The 20786-nt window shown below is 36.6% G+C and overlaps 1 protein-coding gene across 2 annotated transcripts in view; it reads right to left on the bottom strand.

Moving 5' to 3' along the window:
• The window catches only part of LOC120531655 (hepatocyte nuclear factor 1-beta-like), a 51336-nt gene that overhangs the window by 13118 nt on the left and 17432 nt on the right, over nt 1-20786 (bottom strand). For both annotated transcript variants that reach the window (XM_039757259.1, XM_039757260.1), the window contains exon 5: nt 3033-3193. In XM_039757259.1, coding sequence (XP_039613193.1) covers nt 3033-3193 — 161 coding nt within the window. The remainder of the gene's footprint in view (nt 1-3032; nt 3194-20786) is intronic.

Raw genomic sequence — 20786 nt, 5'->3', positions numbered from 1 at the left:
CAACATCTGGATAAAGTTTATTAAGGAGGACAAAGGGACCCCCAGACTTTTTAGTTTGTTTATATTTAACATTTCCATGGATCTTTAATAACCTGTCATCCAAACTACAACCCAGTTGGTCCATAATCTTTATATCAAGCCCATTTTATTGACATGAATTAAGGCAGCTTGAAAAAAAAGGAAATGTTAAAATCTATAACTTTCAGCTTTTTGAATATTACAGTTGATTCTTTTTAATAGATGTTTCTTCATGTAATTTTGAAACCAATATTTTTAGAAGGAAAGCAAATTCATTGGAAAAAATACAAAAACACTGAATGTGAGCCATGCTTACCAGTACCTAAAAGGGCAGTTGTTTTCATTAACCTTTCTTTATACATGGCATACTGTACAGCATTTGTGCAAGAATGCAAGCAATTAGAAAGATTTTTAAAGTTAATGCCAAGGTTGCAGGCTTAGCAACACCCGACCATGAAGCCAGTGACTTAAATGGCCTTTATTTTTGGTTATGCTGTATGAATGACAATCATTATAAGTAACTGGACAATGGGGCATAAGCCATTCTCATTGGGAGAACCTATGACAAGTACACTGTGCCCCAAGGTGTGGGATCAGATGACCAATAGGCAAGGACAGATATATGGAATTTAGTTTTATGCTTTTCTTTGCTTGGTGGTCTTCACTTAACATATTCAATTCAATTATTATTATCTAGGTACTTTAAGAATATAATTTATTATTTTTCTGTATTTCGGTTGTAGGGCTGTTGAGTGGTGCATTTGACAACTCCAGGAGATCAGGGTTGAATCTTGGTTCAGTCACTTTCTTCCCATGTCTGTATTGGGTTTTTACAAGTAAACCCAGGAACTTTATTTTGCCTCCCACATCCTAAAGGCACATAAGTCGTGCTGATCAGTAACTGTAAACAGGCCTAGTGCAATCACGTGCATGAATGTGCCCTGTGATGAATGGGTGAACCATTCAGGTTTGGTTCCTTCCTTATGTCTGGTGCTGCTGTTATTGGCTCCACCTCACCACAACTCTGAATTAGAAGAAGTGGTACAGGAAATGGGTGGATGTATAAATCAGATGAATAAACAGAACACCACAAGTTTGAGTAGTTCCCACCAAAGCACATCTGCAATGAATACTAAATATCAGTGTGGCATATTATATATGGCCAAAACAAGCCATCTAGGTAACGAGCACTTTGACGTTGGCCCAGTTCTTTTTCCAACTAGCGAGTTTTCTAATCACAGGACCTCAGATTGGTTAGATCTTGGGTCTGTTTTGAATAAGACTGGTGTGACTGGCGATTAAGTTTATCCAGGTTTCATGTATAACATTCTACAAAGTACAGTGCCTATAGAAGGTATTGCACTGAGAAATTACTCCACTCTAAAATGTGGGACAAATAAAGATTTCGAACGAAAATATTAAGAGTACATAAAGTGGGAAGGACTATCCTAGGAAAATTCATTGCATTCATTGTCAAACTAGTTTAGAAACAAACGTGTTCATCATGCTGAGAAGTTTTAGATTAAAGCGGATGGAACATCTAGTTTTTCTGTTTGTCATACTTGCAGACTGTAGTTGCTGATCTTATCATCAGACCATGCCAATTTAAATGACTGAACATCGGTGCCCATTTACTGACTGAGTGGCAACCTTGAAGCACAGTTGTGCTTACTCTTTTTGCGACAGCGAATAACAAGCACCCTGACGGAGTCAGCGATGTATGAAAGATTACCAGTTTTCACGGTAAGTAAAATATGAGACATCATGCAGACAAACTTTTCTTCTGTTTGTGAGGTCCAAAATACCCACATTCTTTATCTTCCTTGCTGCATTGTATGCATTGTGCATCCAAATGAACATTCATCGGTTTGCTCTCATGCACACGGCGCCCACACTATGACTAAAGACAAATTCAAACCTGTTTGATTACCCGAGTGAGTCACTAGGTATGTCACACTAGGCGACAAGTAGTCACGGAAGTGCGATGTCGAATGCCTCCAGCTTGTTAAAACTACATAAATGAAGGCTATGACTGAAAATCGCTGGAAAAGTCGCATAATTTCACATTGCCTTATCATGAAGAAAACTCTTCCTATATAAAATTTTCAATGAACAATCCTGAATGAGACTCCTGGTAACTAAAATTACTGAATAGCATACAATTTAAATCATTAGATGAATCAACTTCAATAGGTTGATCTTATCCTGATCGCTGACTGAATGAATGCCACCAAACAACCTGATTGTTACATTTGCATTTAAAAACTTCTGAAAATATGTAGCTTTTGATCCCATTTTGAAAATGTGGTACATGGATATATAATCAACCCCTTCAAACTGCATTTTACAATAGTAGACTTGTTTCAGTAATAAAAAAATCTGGTTCTATTTTTTTATATTAAAATGTAAGGGTGGAAGAAAACATGCTGCTACCTGTATATAGGGAAGAGCAAAGTTAACAGAAGTGTTGGGGGGGGGGAAGTTGGGGTTGGAGTAGGGGCAGGGGGAGGAATGTTTTTATTTGGAATCCAAAAAAAAAGTATTCCTGTTATCAAACTCAGTCGTCATTAGTAGAGAAAAACAAACAGCGTTCCACCCTCTGCACCCTTTACAAGGTATTTAATCAATAAAATGAGAATGCTCCTTTGTCAGGTTTATTGGCTTATAACTAAATGCGCACCTTTAGAAGCTGGTGAAGGCTACAGGGAACAGCATTACGTTCCTCTCAAAAGGCCATTGCCTGGAGTCTGACTTTCAACTCACAGTACAATGTGGCCATTGTTTCTGGTTCAGGCCTCACTCCATCGATAGGCATGCATACAGTATATAAGGCTGCAACACTTTCTTTTATGACAGTGTGTATTAAATCACACTCTGCCATACTGTATGTCCAAATGAATTAATCTATCTATCTCTCTGTCTATCTATCTGTCATTGACTGTATACAATATATATGTTTATATATCATACATATATGTTACTATTTCCAATTAATTTATCCTGACTGGACTCACCATCTTGGCATCAGGTGACAGTAAACTGTGGCTTGGGTCCAGACCACCCGGAGACACTTGTTGTAAAACTGACTGGCTGGTTGCCATGGCGTTGTTACCGTGGTGACTGATGGTCGTTGAGGAAGTGACCTCGCTGGCTCCCTGTTGACTGTACCTGACTCCTGCCGAAAAAACAAATTTTTTTAAAGGAGGTAAAAATAAAATCAATGAGAAGTGCCCTATGAATTCAACCCCAACTCTTTATACCATGGGAACTATCTTCTGGCTACAGAATATATATACTGTATATATATATATATATATATATATATATATATATATATATATATATATATATATATATATATATATATATATATATATATATATATATATATACTGTATGGTACATTCAGTATGTATACTATATTCATCATGCAAAAATAGATGAAGAACAGCTTCCAACTTCTTTATTCTATACGGTAAATGTATCATTTAAGAAATCAGCTTTCTATAGAGTGGATTCACACTTTCAGTAATGCATCTCCAATGCACTGATATTTTCTTGAAGGCTGTTTCAAACTACAAATAACTAATTATTACAGATGTGCAATTCATTAGCTTTTAGGAGTCAGAAATGAACTTTCTTTGTATCATTTAAGCTGTTACTTTATTTCAACTACTGTAGTATAAGAACAAATATTTTATGGCCCTGAGATAGGTAAGCAGTTCAGAAAATGGACAGATGGATTTTTTATTGTCAGTTTTTTCTATTATTTTAAACTATTTAAACCAGATTGACTTCTAGAGATTAAACAATACTCTTAGAAGTGAATTTATATGCGAACAATGCAAAACAAGGTTAAACATTTGGAGAGATACTTTGTCAGTCTAAACAGTCTTTATGTAAATATCAATCAAAACTTTTCTATTCTTGAAGAGATAAATCTCTAAGTGACCCTACTTGTGTACTCAAAAATCCAGTAAATGTGCTTTGGTTTGAAGGTAATATTTCCTTGTTGAACTAATAAGCAGCAAAACAAAATAACACAGCTAAATTAAAGGAACCCCAGACCGTGTCAAATTTACTCAAATGAATTCAGCATTTTGTTAGTCAAGCACTTTCTACTTTTAGAAAAGTTTTGATCACTCGGAAAGATCCCAGAGTCTCTGGGGCACCCACTTTATTGGTTTGGCATTTGAGCAAATATTCATATATATTCATACATGCAAAATAATCAATATTTTTTTACTGGGTAATACTCTATCAACTCATATGCTAGACTTTATAATGATAGTAATAAAACAATAGTATCATTACCTTCCTGTGACTCTGTTAGAACTTTATTATTCATAAACAGCAAATAAAATACTGTTTTCCAGGTAACAATTTCCTTTTAAATTGGATAGAGAAAATGGAATTATTGGACAACAATTAAAGGAAAGAATTAATTATTTCCATGGGTTGGTGATAGAGTGACCTTTAGCATCCATACTTGGAGGTGTTCATAATCAAGACGTGCTTTGCTACCCTGTTTCCTTAACTTTCTAATGAAAAAACTTGACACGAAGAGTACAGTCAGACAGACAGAAAGACATTCAAATAGATAGATAGATAGATAGATAGATAGATAGATAGATAGATAGATAGATAGATAGATAGATAGATAGATAGAGCGTTTAAATGAGAAGCTCCTATTCAAAATACCTCATTCAAATTTTTTACCTTTAAAGACCAGTATATGTCAAATTTAAAAGGTTCTTTCCTAATTACTTTTTAAAATTTGGGCTGGTGTGGAGCCAGGATTGCGTATATAACCCATGCAATTGCAAAAATACTAACTAACAACATTGTTTTAGCAACTTTAAAGTTTAAAAATGTACAAACACACAAAGTAGAACAAGGAGGGGAAAGGCAGCTTATTTGTCGATATGGCGCTTTGAGAGAGTTGAGCGAACTGTCAGGCCAGCTCCAAACATCACTGGCATGTAAAGGCAGACAGCACGATAAAGCCAGCCGAGGGAATGTGGGATATGTACACAATGAGCAGTGACAGGTTGGCATACACAGAGAGTTCAAAGGCTGCATGCCTGTCACTGTCCTCAGTGTGTTTCAAACATGACAGAAGAAGCAAATACACACACCCAAAAGTCAGGAGCAGACGTCGGTCAAGGCCACTCTGACACTGTGGTAATAGTTCACCCCCTCACAGCAGATTCATCTTACTCACTAATGTTAGCCAAAAGGAAGAAAACCACACATTTTCCAAAGTTTTCAGACTGCTGAAAGCAACATCTCACTTGACTTTGTACAGTTTTATTTACAAATTGTATGAACTTTGAGAGGAAAAGATCATACAACGCACTGGATAAATGAACAACGTTTTTTTACATTAGATATGTTCTGTAGAACCTCCAGTGTTCTACTAAACTAACTAGATTAAAAAGTAATTTGGGCCATTTGCTGTCATTTCAGTCTTTCTGAAATTTTATAATTTGCTAGAAAATCTGAACATCTTCATAGCAAGAACACAGAAAAGTTAAACATTTTCAAAATTCTTTAAAATGCTTACTAAGGAATAAATAAAAACTTTTCTGCTCTAAACAAATCTCTCTAAACACTATTTGAACCAAAATGTTTGTAGTTGGGTGGCGCAGTGAGTAGTGCTGCTGCCTCACAGTTAGGAGACTCGAGTTTGCTTCCCAGGTCCTTCCTGTGTGGAGTTTGCATGTTCTCCCTGTGTCTGCACGGGTTTCCTCCCACAGTCCAAAGACTTGCTGATTAGGTGCATTGGCGATTCTAAATTGTGTGTGTGTGTGTGTGTGTGCGCCCTGCGGTGGGCTGGCGCCCTGCCTGGGGTTTGTTTCCTGCATTGCTGTGTTGGCTGGGATTGGCTCCAGCAGACCCCCATGGCCCTGTAGTTAGGATATAGCGGGTTGGATAATGGAAGGATGTTATGAACATGACCATAATCAAAGAAAATTATGCATTTTGTTGGCTCATTTCAATTCAATTCAAATCTCTCTTCACTCACTTTGAGGTCAGACTGCCTAGGCAGATTTACAAATGTAATACAATAACATTAAGTTGCATACTCATTCCAAATTTACATCTTTAAATAAATATCTATTGATTTATTATTTGCTTTTTGAGAAAAATGTATTAATTTATTACCTGCACCGTTTAAAATAAATCCCACCAACAAGATTATTGTCCCTTTACAAAGAGCATATTATTTAGAAAGGAATCCTGAAATCACTAAAACAGATAAACACTGTAAAGCAAACAAATGTTCAAGGTTCAGATTTCCAACTTTCGATGTTTTTCAAATAGTCTTTAAATTTCTCCTTAGATGACTACTTAATAAACCTTTTAATGAACTCAGCTGCTAAGCCACAAAAAAAGAAAAAACACATATAAATTAAAACCACATTTGTTGAATTTGTGTATGCCTCCTTTAATGAAGTGGATTTTTGCCAATCACAATCTACGCAGAAACAAGGAAAGCAGACATTACACAATTTAAACCAATGTTAAACACATTCTTATCCTTTAATCATAACCACATAAAAAAGGTTCTTCCCTAGCCATCCTGCCAACTATGAAGAAGTCAGAAGACCACAATGTTTGCATAATGAGGGATATCATCCAAATATGACACAATGGGGAAGAGTGTGAGTCTGAAATGCACCAAAACTGGGAGCTCCTGTGGATGGCGTGTCATTCCATCACAAGGTGCACTCACCCACACCTCCATACTCACTCACACAGGCTCAATTTATTGAAACTAACATGCATGTATTTCAAGTAAACCATGACAGCACATACAGTACATGTCTATCTATCTATCTATCTATCTATCTAAAATACAGTTCCTTTCAAATCGATCTATCTTATAAACTGTATATACACAAGAGAATATAAATCTCAGACACATCAATACAAATTTGAAAAATTAAGCTAAGCTGACACAACCCAAAATGCAGTGTTTTCAAACATTTCTTTATACTGTAATTAAATTTAAAACATTATTTGGGGGGACAGAAGCAATGAAACAAGAGTATAAAGCAAAGGGACAATACGAGAGGGGCTTTAAAGCTACAGGGAAATGTCTGGTACAGAGCCAAGTCAGAATTTATTGAGACAGAGGAATGCAAGCATCATGATGTGCACTATTAAGATTATAATATAGCTTTTTTCTGCTATAAATCTGTCTGTTGTTTATTTCCTCACTTTCGTCACTACGTAGATTTGCAGTTCTGTTTTCTTGTCCGTTTACTTGCTATTATTAGTGAGCTTACAGTATAATGCTCAAAACAGTAATACCATATTTTGTAAGGCTGGTATACTCTATAACATAATATAACATACCACTGTCAGGACTGGTTAATCCAGTTAAGGCGTGTTAGAGGTTATCCAGGGTGTGTTGGGCCCAAGTCAGAAGCCACTTTTGGATGGAGTGCCAGTCCACTCAAACCCACATCCACTTTCATATTGCATATCACCAATTAGTTAGCATACTAACATAAAGTAAAGTGGTGGAAAGGGTAGCACTTGCTGTTGCATAGAGGTGACACATTTTTGGGATATATGAGGAGAATCAGAGTTTCTGGAGAAAGACCCATACGTATGAGTGGGGACAAGTACAAAACTCCACACAGACAGGTGATCAAGTCCCATGTCCTGGAACTTTGTGGCTTTGTGTATTTAGTGCTATTTCATTATAGTTACCACCACATACAGACAATGTATGCTACAGAAAGTCAATTAAATTAAATGATGGTAAGGTAAAAAAAAATATGCAAGCAGAATGAGAAACACATAAATAGAAATTCTAATTGTTCTCTCATCCAGTTTGAAACAATTAAATTTAACAGCAAAGGATAAAACATGTTAGTAAGGATCATAATAATGGGTTTGACTCCTACTTTACAATGCACAAAGCAGCAGAGTCTTTTGTACTGGCTGCATGTCTTAAAGCTGCTAACAACTTAATAAAGCTGTCAGAAGGGTCTATAGATGAAACAACAGGCTTCTCCATTCATTGCACTTTTAACTAAAGGATTTATTCAGTCTCTCCCTGCCTCCCCACACCTCCCCCTTGCAGCAAGCGAAAAAAATATCTTACCCATTTGCCTATTAGCATGATCAGAGACATTAAGACTTCTTGCAAACCTACACAGACTTTGGATGACACTTCGGCATGCCTTGTAAACACCAGGAAAAACCCATAAAACACTCCACTGGTTCTGTGGCTTAGTAGCCAAACAAAGGCCGCAGGCTCATAAACAGACTTTTATTTTTACTGCTACCACCCCTTGTAAAAGTGTCACATCCAGTGGACTCTCGCCCTAATATAGATCTTGTGCTTAACCCTCAACTGAGCATGGAAAATGCATTTCTTCCATACAGTTGTACGTATGATCAATATTATTATATCATACAGTGCATTGCGAAAAGAGTTAAAATGGAGTATGGATTATTGTAGTTGTTCTATTCAGAAAATAAAGCCTGTTCACAAAAGATCACTCCATATGTATGCATAATAAAAAGTGCATGTCATCTTTAAATTGCTAAGCAGACAATCCCAACTGCTCCTTCTCCACTGCCACCCTTCTCAAGTAACAAATTCCTCACAAAATTCATGAAACATCCCCTGAAGTGATGGTACCCTTTTGCTCCTGTTGTGTTTTGTCTTTTTTTATGTTTTCTTATTATTGATATTTCACCAGGTATGGAAAAATTGAAAGAATACTGATGACACAGAAAAATAAAAAGCTTGTCAGGTTGATTATTATATTTGTGATTTTTTCATGTCCTCGATAGTTTGCTGGCAATTTGTATGGGAAGCCCTAATATAATCTCAACATCAAAATGTATTGTTGGCACCTTTGCTGTGCATTAGTTGTCGGCTCTGTATTTAAACCAAATACCTAACACGGGTGTTAACACGAAGAGAAAACCATCTGCATTTGTCGTCTTACCACCAATATTCAGGAATGACAAATGATCGATTTGTATTATCAGAAATGGTGCACATCTATAGTGCGACACATCTTAACGTGTTCGGTTCTGTTAGAATGAGTATTACATGAAAGGTTCAATAAACAGATTCATGACACTTTATAATAACTTCCATTGCTTTCATTAATAAACTTTTACAAACCTTAACAGAAGATGAATAATTTCAGTTTTAGATTAGGCAATCTACTATTAATGACTACATGATCTGTAAAAACATACAGAAGAATTACGTAATGTCTGTTAATGACTTATTAATAAAAGGTAATAGAAAATATAGCATATGAATTCTCATTTAATGGCATTTCTAACTACTGTATATTCTGGTAAAGCATTATGTATTACTTGTTATTGACTTATGAGTGAAAGTAATTGTAAAGTGTTAATAATAAAGCGTTGTAATAGTTGATTGCTTCATTACTCTTTTTTATTATTACTCTTTGAATTTCATGTAAAACAAAAACAAATTCAGCCTGCATATGCTGCTTGATTAGATGTATCACTGAATAAGCGATTTCAAGCTTTCACTCATGTTTTTTCTGTTCATTTTAATTTTAGGGCTGCATGAAGCTGGAGGCTGTCCTTGTGCCAAGTAAGGCAATGCCAGGGCACACTCACTTACGCTCACTCACACAGGCCTCGTGTCCTGGGTGTGTGTTTCGCCAGTACTCCACAAGAATTCGCTTAACTGATCAACTCTAAATTGACCCCCAGGCAGGGTTGTGCCAAGTGCTGCCAAGCTTGGCTCCAGTGCACCACATTTCTAAATTCTATAAGCAATTTAGAAAATGAATGGATGGATATTACTGGAAGTAAAAACTTACTATAATCTTACGCTTCATTGACCAAAAATCAAACTTTCTTGCAACATTCTAACTGCATATTTGTACATACAATTATTTAAAAAATTAACTGAAATGATTAATGTTATTTTTTTATTCAGTTTAAAAGTTATTCTACCTAATAGCACTTTCATTGCTATATTTATTTGGTGATACAGTATAATCAAAATGATAGTAATGCTATTTATATAAAAAGGTTTTACAATTTGTTTTAAAGTATGTCCCTGAAAAAATGAAGCAGAAAATTTTAAATATAAATGAAAATTAGAAGCATGTTGTGAACACATATAAAATAAACACAACATAAAACAACTATAGGGTTTAGGCACCATTCACCCATCTGGTAAAGTGGCATACGTTGAATTAAAGCAAGTGCAAAAGTCTCTCACATTTATTCAGAAATGTGTAAGGATGGACTCTTCCTCATAAAGAGATAGGTTTTGACGCCTGTTACCTACCTTTTAAAAAGGATTTGTGGCAAAAAATATTTCTCTGAGAAGTTACACAACAGGCACAGTGTGATATCATCTGTATACAGTAGCCTTGTGATCAGACTGATGCAATATGAGTAGACTCAGTCCTCCAGCTTTTTACTTGATCAATTCTCCATGAGTTAACTCAAACTGCAATACACCATTTGGGTTTGTACTGTCTTTGGGATTTTTTTCATGTTCTTGACAGTTTGCTGGCTATTGGTTTGTGGAGGCCTAATATAATCTCACCATCAGAATGTGCTGTTGCCAGTTTTGATGTGTATTAGTTGCAGCCTGTGTGTTTAAACCAAATGCTTATCACTGGTTTTAGCAAGAAGAGAAAGGAAAGCGACCATCTGCATTTGTGGTCTTACCATCCATCCATCATAATGACAAAAGCTTCGTAAATGATCACTGATTGTCTATTTGAATTATCAGAAATGTGTATGGATAGCATGACAGAGCTTAACTCATTCTGTTCTGTTAGAATGATTAATACAGCATGGTCACATAAATACATGTTAATTAAATAAAATTGATAACGCTTTATATTAATTAAATCAATAAAAGTTATTATCACCAGTATAGCCTTGTTGTATGAATGTTAACCCAGTTTGCCTGTATTTAAAATCAACTCTCTATATATAAAATCCTAAGCCTAAAAGTGCAACGATTTTATGTGATGTGTTTATGTCACACTATAAATCGGGCTTTTTTAAAACCTGCATATATATGTTTGGTATCATTCTTTTCAGAATTTATCGAACTTTAATGAGATGTTGTTAGATTTTTCAGATTCTTTTTCCGCTTTTAAATTATAAACCCAAAATATCAAGAAAGTCATTTGTATTTAGGTGATTCAGTTAGCTGAAGGTCGAGTTACAATGACCCATTGCATACCACTTTAGTTTTCATGTGATTCTTTTTTTAAAAAAATGTTTTTTTTTATCTATAAGAACGTCAGTTAAAATGAATGGATCGTTTATTTAGTCTCTTATAAATACTGGACCTCAGTTTAATGGGAATACTCCAATCGGTAAGAGAGTAAATATTTTATTCTCATTTCATAATTTTTACTCCGTTAAATAATAATTATTTTTTCTTTTACATATTTATAGAGTTTCGTGATTTTGGCTGTAAGTGGGGTAGCCTACCAGGCAGCAACTGGGAGTTGGGCACCAAAGGCACCAGGGGGCTTAGCCCGCCTAGTTCTATTAATATCATTAAAATGTGACAGATTTAAAGTTTTGATCAGAAAGGCACACACACACACACACACAGTTTCTATGTCCTCCTGCACCTCTCATCTATCGCTTCCCCCCTTCTGTCAGAGGCAATTTAGGAGCTTGCCTTAATGTCACACAGCTTAGCATTTTCTACCTGCCCTGCATCTAATCTGAACCAACACTTCATTTATTTGTTTCCTGTTAAAGGTTAAATGATTCTCCTGCTAAAGAAGGAGGGAATTTAAAGCTTCGCATCTTTGTTAAAAAAGTCATTTAAAGAATACAGAAGGGTTAAGAAAAATGTCTCAAGGGCAGGAAATACACGGATTCTCTGCACTGCTTTTTATTTATTTATTTTTTCTACACAGACTGTACTGCTAGCTTTTCCGTTTTGTTTGTTTTCACACATTTTATGATTTCATTGCCTCGCACTAGAGGGCCAAGTTCAGCTTTTTTTTAAATGGGCGTTGGTGGCTTGGGATTACTTCTGTTACATTCAGGGTCACCTTTCAGACAGAAGCAGGGCTCCTTAATATTATTTTCAGCCTAATACCCCATGACATAACTATCAATTAATGGTGTGCCTGGACAGTTAATAATATTAGTTGTATCCCTGCTGAACAGTAAAAATGAGATTAGGGACAAAAAAGGAAAAATCAGCTTTCAATCAGACTCCCCTAAATTCTATTAATGTGATGCTCTTTTCTAGAACACCATCCACATAAATTCATACATTTGTTTATCGTGGAAGGCAAATCTAGAAATATGATAAATAGGTTCAGATACTGAAAGGACATGCCTATTCACAGCAATTTAATTTAACATTATATTATTACTTGCAAGAGCAATATATTGCTTTGATTTAATTAATATACTGTATGTCTATTGCTAAAATATTTTAAAATGTTACTTTTTCAACGGGTCAAGGAAATGTAAGATAACTTATTAGGTTGACTGTCATGATTTTTGACCATTGGAAATGTATTAAACAACTTATGCAAAAATAATGCCAACAACTTTAATCAGGTTTTATGGTAATTGGCTCAACTTCCATTGCATTAGAAAAAAGCGGCCGGCGTGGGCCCTGAGAAACAGGGAAGTGTTTTATTGCCTTTTGTGCAACACACAGTAAATGTGAAGTAATGTCGTCTTTTTCTCAACAGCTCTCTTCTGTCTTGAACCCACGTGGATATGCCAACTGCAATTTTATTTCTTTTTGTGTATTTGTACCTGTTAATCTAGGCTCGTCAGTAAGGTTAAACCATATTATAGCTGATCCAAAATCCTTTTACATTAAACTCTCTATATGTTTATTTAAACTGTAAACACTTTGGAGCCGAGTGCCTACATACCATTATGAACCTAAGGTTGCCCTAGTCACACCCATGATTCTCTTGCCTACTTACTACTCGGGTGCTTTATATCCACCATAAAAATCTTTTACTGTGATTAATGCCTCCAAGCCCATCTCACTTTGCTCTAGCAGTAAAATTTACAATTGCTTCAATAAAGCTGACAAAAATCCTGTCAGCTAAAGATTATGCTTTCTACATATTCCTCTGCAGCATTCATTTGACTGAAGCAGAAGGAGAAATCTTAAAAGGTAGAAAACATTTGCTTTTTCATCTACCTATATACCTGGAAGGGGGTCTTCTCTCTCCATCTCGTTCTCTCTCTGAATTGCCTTTCTCAAGATTTCGTACATTTTTTTTCCCTATAAGGGTGTTTTTTTGTGGTGGGGGGGCGGGGGCTTCTTGTCATCTTAGGGAGTCAAGGCTAACGAGCTGTCACTTGGGAACCAGTAGTGGAGGAGACGCTAAGTTTGCATGGCATCCTTATGTACACACTGGACCCACAAATGGTGACCTTGCATGCATTCTTTTGTGAACTCCACATACCTTCATGTCCTATTCAATGCAGAAATAAATACCAAGTGATTATATCACACTTGCATTTTTATCACTCACCCATTTTAGAATTCTCTTTATCTAGTTCAGGGTCAATGGGACTGAAGCCTATTTAGGCCACCTAAAATACAATGCAAGTGCCAATCCTGGAGGACGGGTCACTTGTCCACCCCAAGGCACACTGGTGCACCTACCTGCTCTACACACCTGGCTAATATAGTCAATCAAACTTAAATGCACAATTCTGGAATGTGAGAAAAACAAAGGTACCCACAGAAAACCCAGAAACCCGACAAGTACATTGACCAGGCCAGAAATTGAACTCCAAACTGCTGTTTCACAGTAATATGCCATCATGATGCATCACTTCCAAACCATAAGAATAATTCATTCAAAGAGACTTTCGAATACAGAATTCTGTAATATATCAATATTTATAAATCAATCTAGATTTTCTACAGCACTGTTAAAATCATGCACAATCTTCAAGCCAAATACTATGGCAAATACATTTTCATACAGTGTGAAATATAGTAACGAAATAACACATCTTAACGATATCAAACTTTCATAACTGAATTCAGGGTCATGGATGCCAGTTCTCCCACCCTGCAGTGGGCTGGCGCCCTGCCCGGGGTTTGTTTCCTGCCTTGTGCCCTGTGTTGGCTGGGATTGGCTCCAGCAGACCCCTGTGACCCTGTAGTTAGGATATAGTGGGTTGGATAATGGATGGATGTATGGATACCAGCTCTGGTTGGGTTGTAAGTCCTTTACAGGGAGCACTGACCCATGGTTGCTTACTGTATCACTTGGACTTTTGATAAGTGAAAAAGAAATTATCAGATAGGATCATATCTAAAATAAAAAATATCTAATTAAAACATTTCTAAGCCACACATTTACTTTGCAAATGAGAGGATCTGGAGTGCAAAATTAATAGCAGCACTTTAGAACAAAGGTTCCATGTTTTTGCTATATAGTATATAAATCACTTATTGGTACATAATTCAGAAAAAGTCTTCATTAAGGCTGCGTTACATAGCTGTAAGCGACTAGTAGATGCACTACGGGTATCGTCAAGTCTGAAGTGATGTCTTTGGTACTTTGTAAGGTTCACTAAAAGCAAATCAATTGCTTATTGAGGTCTTCTTACACAGCAGTAAGTTACTAACAGATACACCTAGAGAGCTCCTATTTGAACGTTAAAATTAAATTAATATTGGAAAACTAAGACCACCAGTGCTCAAGTTGCACTACCCACAGACATCAGAAATGAAAGTGAGACTCCCTTTCGAATATAACTCAGCCAACACTATAGTACAGTTGTAGAGCTGAATGTCCCATTACCATATATGACAAACCAGAGAGCTAAGCCTCTACCTAATAAAAACATTAAAAATTACAAAATTTCTACCAAATTGTTTAGTCTTTACCTCACGGGTCTGATACACATCATTACTATATACATAAAACAGAGTTGCCAAAAAAATAAGAAGATACTCCAAGCTTCAAGTTAAGAAATTAAGTCTTAAGCACAACCCAAACAGAAAAATGCTCAATGCCAAGAGCATAAATTTAAAAGAAAGTTATGGCTGCCCTAGACAAAAACAATCTATGTTACAGAAAGTGAGTTGCCCTGCCTTGTTTGTTCAATTCTGAAGTAGGAGGAAATAATTCACACTAAAGCATAATTTCTCAGGCAGGGCTGGTTTCAAAAGAAAACTCCGCCTGGAACTGATAAGCTGTTCTGAAGCACAGTTTACTCAGTTTACAGCAACTGGGAATCCATGCAACATACACAAAATGAAAGGCAAACAAATATTCTCAATGGCAGCGATATTAGGAAGAGGTGAAACAACCCAATTAATGCAGGGCTTGGCCTCTCAGAGTCACAACACAACTAATAAACCTAGTCAGGTACAACACAGGCAATTTGTCCTCCGCAGGCTTTTAATTTTGGCCTGGTACGATCCAGTCCTAACTGTCCTGGGGCTGTTCCAGCTTTTTGCAAGATTATGGGATATTTCTGCAATCTATATCAGCACAACATTCCAACTCCCTGACTCTAAACAGAGAATAATATTTTTGATATAAACAACAAATATCATTTAATAATTTGAGCATTCCTCCTACTACCAACTGAAACAAGGTCAAAAATGCTGTGATCAATGGCACAGCTGCAAGGCGCTGTAAAGCAGGCGTACCAGCAGGTTTTTGTCTCCGCAGTTTTGGACGAGTGTAATTAAGCTTGCTGCTATTCCCATGTTTATTCAAGTGCCAGTGCAGGAATACTTAATGAAAGGAACAGAACAAAGAGCAAAGATTTTAAAGCTTACCTGCTAAAAGTCACAAAATTATTTATGTCAAAATGCGTATTTTCAAAGAGACTATTATACCATGAACATACAGGTGTGAATGAAGCTGAATTAGCATTTCCAGTTTAGGATACATTGTCACTTGAAATTATCCCAGCTAAATGACATTTTGAATGATGCGATTGTGAAGCAATTAAGGAAGCAGTCTGTTAAAAAGGATGTGAATTCATAAAAAGAAAGAATAAATTATCCTGAGGCTAAAGGCTCTTGTAGTATATATGACATATTTAAATCCAGTACACTGACATATTTCCAGGCTGTTGGTAGTGAAAAAAGCAATTGAACTAAAGGAACACTCATACAGACTAGTGGCTGATAAGTGCTTACAGCTTTACATTGGAATGGATTCAAGATGAGGAGATACCCTTGCACTCTACCAACAATGGCAGGCGCTCTGACAGGCAAACGTGAAAGTACGGTTACCACAAATGTAAAGTAGAATTGGGCAGTCAGGGCCCAGGATGACATTTGTTTATACCGGCTCTGTCATGGCTCCCATCATTTGTGGGTCCAAAGCATCAAATGTAACTGAACTAAAGAAACATCCTCAGGCTCAAGATGTTGCTAACATTTCCAGTATTGGTTTGGAGTGTGTGCCTCTACAGTTTTACACTATAAACACATAGTCCATGTATTCTTAATCCCATTTATTGCAGTCAGAGTGGTCACACAAAGTTTTAAATTTCATTAAATGAAGTTCTTTGTACATTAAAATATATTGCTGGTTTCACCAAGCAAGATCAATGTGAAGAAACAGGATCTGCCGTCTGATTAGGAATGTTATGATCTGAAACCTCTTTACTTTCTTCTCTGTGCCTGCTCTACATGTTTTTGTCATTTTCTTTTGTCTGTTTGTGTCTTTAATTAGTTTTCTGAATTAAGGTCATTTTCACAACTTGGTGGGGTGCCACTTTATTTTTCTAATGGTCACCTCAATTTTTAGGTATTTTTAATTCCATTACTAGCGAGTTTGCTGCCACGGGACAAATGCAACACATGATGTATCACTACTGCAATGATATGAAAGTCAACATTGCACATTTCCTTCTACCTTGTTCTTTGTGAGTTTAACAAATCTGCATTTATATGCATACTAGTTCTGTATTTAGCGATTAGTATAATCTATACTTGCATTTTAACTGAGAATTCTGCGCCTGCACAAAAATAAGTTGTTACTGTTCCGGGATTCTGGATGCAGTCGAAAATTGGCTTTAGGTTTAGAATCCTTGCATATCTCTTCAAATATATAATTTCTGGAATACTGGGAATTATTTTTGATTATTGTGATTCTTCATAGCAAACCCCCTTGTATAAACAATGTCCTTCCTGCCACATTTTCTGTAACATAGAACATGCAGTTTGGTTGGAATCAGGGCACAATAGGCACTGGCCAGGGACCCCAGGAGCATAGGGGTCCACGATGTTTCTGATGGCTAAGTATGTTTCTGTTTTGCTATCAAAACAGGCGACCAAGCATACTGCTTTTTCCAGGCCTATGATCCTGAGAAGACCACCCTGGTTGGAATGGAAAGCACTTTTTATTCACTGGGTTTATGAACTCCCATAACACATTTTTGTGTGTTTTGTTTGTACATTTTGTTTTTGAGATTAATTAAATAGCCATTTTGTTTCTTGTTGTGGAATGGTCACTGCCATTTCTGTTATATTTTAGCCAGAGTTCAAAAGGCATTTTATGTCTTTTTGTTCATTTTTCTTCTTTCGTTCAGGTTAATATTGTCTATCTTTTTAGGGCTGAGGACAGGTGGCCTTGCCTCTTGGTGGACCACTTACAAAACAAATGGAACATAAAAGAAGATACATAGATACGTAAAAACTAAATGAGTCACAATATTGACATAAACAACAGAATAAAAATGAGCGAAGAACACAGGGGAGGAACCCTAGCTGAAATCGAACAATTTTGGTTTGATTAGTACATGGCCACAGCCATATTATTTAAAATTTCTACACAGAAGTTATTTGACTTTATTTTATTTAATTCTTTTGAGATCTGAGTATTGGATTTGCTACAAAACACAAATGATTGCATTCTTAAACAGCTAGGGGCAGAACAAGGTACTATCAATACCATTTTCTGGCCTTTTCAACCATGATTCTTTTGGATTTTGAACTTGACCACTGACTTTCTGGTCTATATCTTCTTCCATTAGAGCTTTTTCATCTCCCAATTTCATAATTATGTCTTTGCCAGTTAGACACCTTTTCAAGATCATTACTCCAAAAGCTTTGTGATGTTAGAATTTGAACCCACTTGAACACATCTTGTTGGGCCGTTTTACATTTATTGGTCTCTGGTTCATCACATTATTTGTTTTCTTTAGCTCACTTCTTTGTACACTCATGACATATGTTTTCATTTAAAAACAGCATTTTTAAACAAAAACGACCTCCATTCACACTAACATTTTCTCAACATTTGTGAAAATATCTCCATCCACACTAAAACACATATGATGTAGATGTTCACCTACACTAGGCATGTGTATCAGCGGAAAGATTCTAGAAGGGTTGATAACACTGCTGGGATTTATCGTAAAACTGTAAGGCACATGCATGCATCATTCAAACTGTACAAAACACAATTTACATGTATATGGGTAAACAACACAACATGCACCAAGGAAAGCAACTCTTCTGTGTCTGCTAAGTATGACCAAAAAGAGAATGAGATGTTGTAAAAAGCAGAATCAATTTAGGGAAGGGCTGTGTAAAATCTATGTAATAAGCACAAAAATATCAGAGCCCAATTTAAGATCTGCAATTCTGAAAATCTATGTTTTCACCCTTCCACATTACAGCGCTGATGTTGCGTTTTCAGAAGTATACAGCTCTGGAGAGCATTTTCAAAAGTCTTAGTTTTCAGGGGTTGAAAACACCAGGGTAGTCTGGACGATGTGGTGGGCTGGCGCCCTGCCCGGGGTTTGTTTCCTGCCTTGTGCCCTGTGTTGGCTGGAATTGGCTCCAGCAGACCCCCGTGACCCTGTAATTAGGATATAGCAGGTTGGATGATGGATGGATGGATGGACAGTCTGGACGAAAGGTGAAAACAGAGACTAATGTCTGCATTTTTACATGGACGTGCACATGGCCTTCATCAGTTATTAATACCAGTGACCAATGAGAAAAACTATTTTCATGTTTCCTTGTGCTTGGTTGTGACATTTTGTAAGAATACTTGTTTGTCCAAATAAAGCAAAAAGAGCTGATTAAATTTGGAACACCAATTCGATTCTTACTCAGTACATGTTGAATAAGTATAGCTAGGCATCCGATTTCATTGATTTTCTATTCAATTTTCCGTTAACAAAAACCCAGAGTAGTTCTAGTGAAAGAGGCTGACAACAAAACCACTTTTTTCCAGGCCAGTCTATACAATCCACCCTGAGTGAGGGCATCAGGAGTCTGTCTCAGTAAACAAACAATCAAAAGTAGCACATTGAGGAATAAAGGTGGGGCCAAAGCAGCCTGGGTGCTTCTACAAAGAAAGGAGCCCAAAAGGGGCTGCCGAAATATATCATTTTTACATGCATACAATATGAAAGGAATCAGCTGAATTATGTACAGTTGCTCTGCTTTAACTAAACAACCCACACAACTTTTTCCACTATTGAGATAGACAGTTCTAGATTGCTTTGCTCAGATATCAGTGGTACAACTTGCTATTCTAGTCACTTTCACTTTTTCCTATGATAACAGATGAACAGAGCCCAGTAATACACTTATGACAAGCTGAACACCAGATAAGTAGAGGGTGAGTGTCCTGAGATAAACTAAAAGTTGATTTATGTTTCATAAGTACAGCCTACATTTTTCATCATGAAATAAGCATCATTGTAATAGTGAGATAATGTGGGGGTAATGTTAGTTGTTCGTTCATCTACATGACAGCTTTTACGCAGGCAGCATTATACCTGAAAGCCTGTAGATAATTAAGTTAACTCTCCTACATACAGTACAACACATTGTTATTCAGTAGTGAAGAAATTGGTTTGAGAGTTTCTATTGCATCAGTCTTTATTATGTAATCATATTTACGCCAGTATTTTATATTGACTCAATTAAATAGCTACGACCTCTCTAATATAATTAACAACAGTTACACTGAAACCCTAAAAAATAAAATTCTCTTTCAATGAAGACTATGGCCAAAACACAATGTAATATTTTCCCTTTCTGAATACAGTATCCTTTACTGAGTACGACCCCATAATGAACCCACTGCACTCTTTCTGGTGGGTCGTCTTTTTTTCTTTTCTCCTTACATTTCAAGCTGTAGCCCTCATCAGTTCTGTCTGGCCAGAATAGGAGCTATATAGACAGGACAGCGCCTGCTGGTTGGGTCTGCTCTCCATTACAGGCTCTCTAATGAAACCAATAAAGGCTGAAGGCATCTCTACGCCTCTGGAGATAAATGAACCAGTGGGGGATACAGTTTTCTAATATGCTACAAACAATGGGGCCCCTTGGGGTGAATGAGTACACTATGAAAGAAAAGACAATGACCCTCTCAAAGGAAAGGGGGAATCGTAGTGAGGGTTTAATTGTCAATTAAGCATGCATAATGTAGACAATGTCATAGCGACACTGCAGAATGCCTGCTGGGACATTATGCTGCATCTAGGGTCCAACATTGGAAAACAGCTGATTTTGCTAAAGGTACCATGGCAGGGAACCTTGTAAGCAAGCGATCCATGACCAAGTGAGACACCCCTCCCCATTCTTTTAATCTCACATATAGGGGTCACCATTTGGTCAGCTGGACCACTGAAAATCCTGTAAGCAGTTATTGTGGCATTTGCAGACTGCTATGATTGATGTCTCCTTTTTTTAAGGAGAGACCTGGGAGAAAAAGGCACAATGTACTTTTCTGAGTTGACACAGGTCTAAGCAGTATGTGAAACAAGATCAA

The sequence above is a fragment of the Polypterus senegalus genome, chromosome 6 (assembly GCF_016835505.1).
Source record: "Polypterus senegalus isolate Bchr_013 chromosome 6, ASM1683550v1, whole genome shotgun sequence".
Taxonomy (NCBI): domain Eukaryota; kingdom Metazoa; phylum Chordata; class Cladistia; order Polypteriformes; family Polypteridae; genus Polypterus; species Polypterus senegalus.
This window is presented reverse-complemented; position numbering and strand designations above follow the sequence as displayed.